Genomic DNA, 2,535 nt, shown 5'->3' with positions numbered 1-2,535 from the left:
AGAAGGTTGGGCGGAACAGGGCATCCGCGAGGTAAGAGGCTAAAGGAGAGGAATAGTGCACTCCAAGCTCTAATTGTGCGAAAAGACCGATGCATGGTAGATGTCTAAATAGACCAAAAGAGTGATTAACTTGACAGTACTCGTGTCAAATTCCTTCTTGTACGCTGCCGCGTCATAACAGGAAGACAAACTCCTGATCCAAATTCCCTCCTACCTTCTCACACAGTCGGGACACTTACGAGCATCAGGTCGCAGCAATTAGCCAATGGAGGTTGGACGCGTCATGATCCCACCTTGGTTTACTTGACCCTGTCCCATTCCCTACTCACGAGGCTGCAGTAGCCTCGAGCTTCGTGCTGGGTGACCGCTTCTCTCCTTGCTAGAGTCAACCCAACTAATTGATAAACAAGGCATGCTTCTGTATGCAAACATGTACAGACACAGTCGTCACCGAGACAGACGTTCTACTCGGCCTGAGGAACTAACACAAAGGCATAAATCGGACGAATATAGGATGGCATGTTTGTCTGCCTCTCATCCAGTAACACTCGAAGTTTCGCCTTTCGAAATACCTCCAGCAACTCGTCATGCGTTCGTACAAAGCTGCTTTCCACCTCACGGAAGCGTGACTTAGCACCTGAAAAAACATTGTCTTTCAGCACAATTATTGATCGACGAATTGGGACTGTGGCTGTGCTTGTGGCTGTCGAGTCGCAGGGTCGCAGTGCGGCCGCGCAGCGTCGAAGAAATTTGGCTGATGCAGACAGTGTCAGATGTCCGATGACCCATTGCACCCAAATTATATCGTAGCGTCCCTCTGGCGGAGTGAAGTCCTGCAGCGGGCAGCAAAATCGGTTGCCAACACGGTCCGCGTTGGGCCGACCAATGTAGGCTGAGGAGGCGTCGAGGAACTTGCCTGTCATATCCACCATATCTACGGTAGTGAAGTAGGGCAGCAGAAGGTGCTTTGTGATGCGTCCGATGCCCGCTCCGCAGTCCAACGCACACTCTCGCAGGCTTGGAACAAAGCGGGCGAGGATATACCTCGAGCCAACAATGTCGGGCCAATGCACCTGGGTCAGGCCACCCAGCATCCCATTCACTGTCGCGTCCACGCCGCTCCAGTATTTGGCAGATTTCAAGTAAAAATCCGGTGGAGTGTCCACCTCCTCACTCTCTACTTCCTTCTTCAATCTCTTACTCTTCTTTGTTGAAGTGGTCTCCGACTGTAATGGCGGAAAGAAAAGACATGCAATCAGTGCACGCAAAACCACCTCCTTACCGACGGCAAACGAACAATGCTCTGAAACAGGCTGCCATAGTCATGTCAGGTAGACAGACATTTGAATAACAATATTTGTTTTCGCTTTCAACCTACCATTACAAATTTAAGTAGACAATGGAATAGCAATTTCTGAGTAACGGCAAAATCACAGTCACCAAGACTACAGGCTGACGCTTTCTACACTGACGGTATTGAACATTCATCCATTTGTCACAGTGCCGACTCAAACATCCCGATCCACAAAAAAAGTGATCAAACAGACCAAGTTGGATGGAGGGAGTGGAGGAATGTAATGAGGAAGAGGCATAAGCAAAAGGAGTTTATTTTCGCCTTCCCTCCTCATTTAACTGCACTTCATTCCACAAACACGTGTGGAGGGTGGGACAAGGGGACAGAGAGAGTAGAAGGTAATGGGAAGGTAGAAGCGTCGCTGCCTATGCAGGCACCGAACCTTCTCTAAGCACTAATGTTGTTGCCAGTGCTAGCAATGGCAAACTTATCCTCACGCCCGACGTTAAGTGAAAGAGGGACTCGTACCTAGTGGGGAAATTTTAACAGAGACAGAAAATAGGAAAAGCCCCTTTAACATGGTGACAGCACGCAGTTGGAAACGCCAAGTCCGTGAACGAATGTAATGACAGTCTCATCACCACCGAATCCACCTGCGGTAGTTGGAGATGCCAAAAACAGGGCGAGGAACTCCTTTCCCAAACACTTGCATTTGACAATACACGGCAAAGCTACAAATGTTCACTCTCCTCTTCTGTCAGTACTCTTCCCTCTACTCGCTGGATGTGCTCGCATTGTATCCACATCATCCAGCACTCACGCACATGCGGTGCGAGCCCTCATCATTCCACGTGCCTCCCACTGGTTCCGATCGCTTGCTGCTCTGGAGGCGTATATGGACGGATAGATATTGTGAATGTGGCCTGCATTGCTTTTCCAGTCAACTTGGAAATTTCCCTCATCCTACTCCACGTTGAAGGGTGGAAGTATTGAGTGTGATCTGAAAAGCTGTCCCCTCCGAAAAACTGATAGGCATCTGAGTTGCATACAACCAGCTCGACACGACCACAACACAGGCCACACCACTGCGCAGGCAGCACCGCCGTTCCTGCTTCTACTCACACTCGTATTTGTAGGCATTTATACATTCAAGACCCCTCATGACCCCATCTCAGCATCAGTGTCGACCAATCAGGAGGAGCGAATCAGCATAGCGATGTGAAGCGAAGTGGTGTGGTGTC

At 49.6% G+C, this 2,535-nt stretch overlaps 1 protein-coding gene across 1 annotated transcript; it reads right to left on the bottom strand. All coding sequences in view use genetic code 11, as the record gives it.

The window, feature by feature from the left end:
- Positions 1-464: 464 nt before the first annotated feature.
- Positions 465-2,120, bottom strand: EGR_10765 (Methyltransferase-like protein; the record flags this gene model as incomplete). Its single annotated transcript, XM_024500014.1, has 2 exons — positions 465-1,226; positions 2,115-2,120. 2 exons carry the CDS (start codon positions 2,118-2,120, stop codon positions 465-467), a joined length of 768 nt encoding a protein of 255 aa, XP_024345574.1.
- Between the last annotated feature and the right edge of the window lie 415 nt (positions 2,121-2,535).

Source organism: Echinococcus granulosus (genome assembly GCF_000524195.1).
Source record: "Echinococcus granulosus chromosome Unknown EG_S00265, whole genome shotgun sequence".
NCBI classification, from domain to species: domain Eukaryota; kingdom Metazoa; phylum Platyhelminthes; class Cestoda; order Cyclophyllidea; family Taeniidae; genus Echinococcus; species Echinococcus granulosus.
This window is presented reverse-complemented; position numbering and strand designations above follow the sequence as displayed.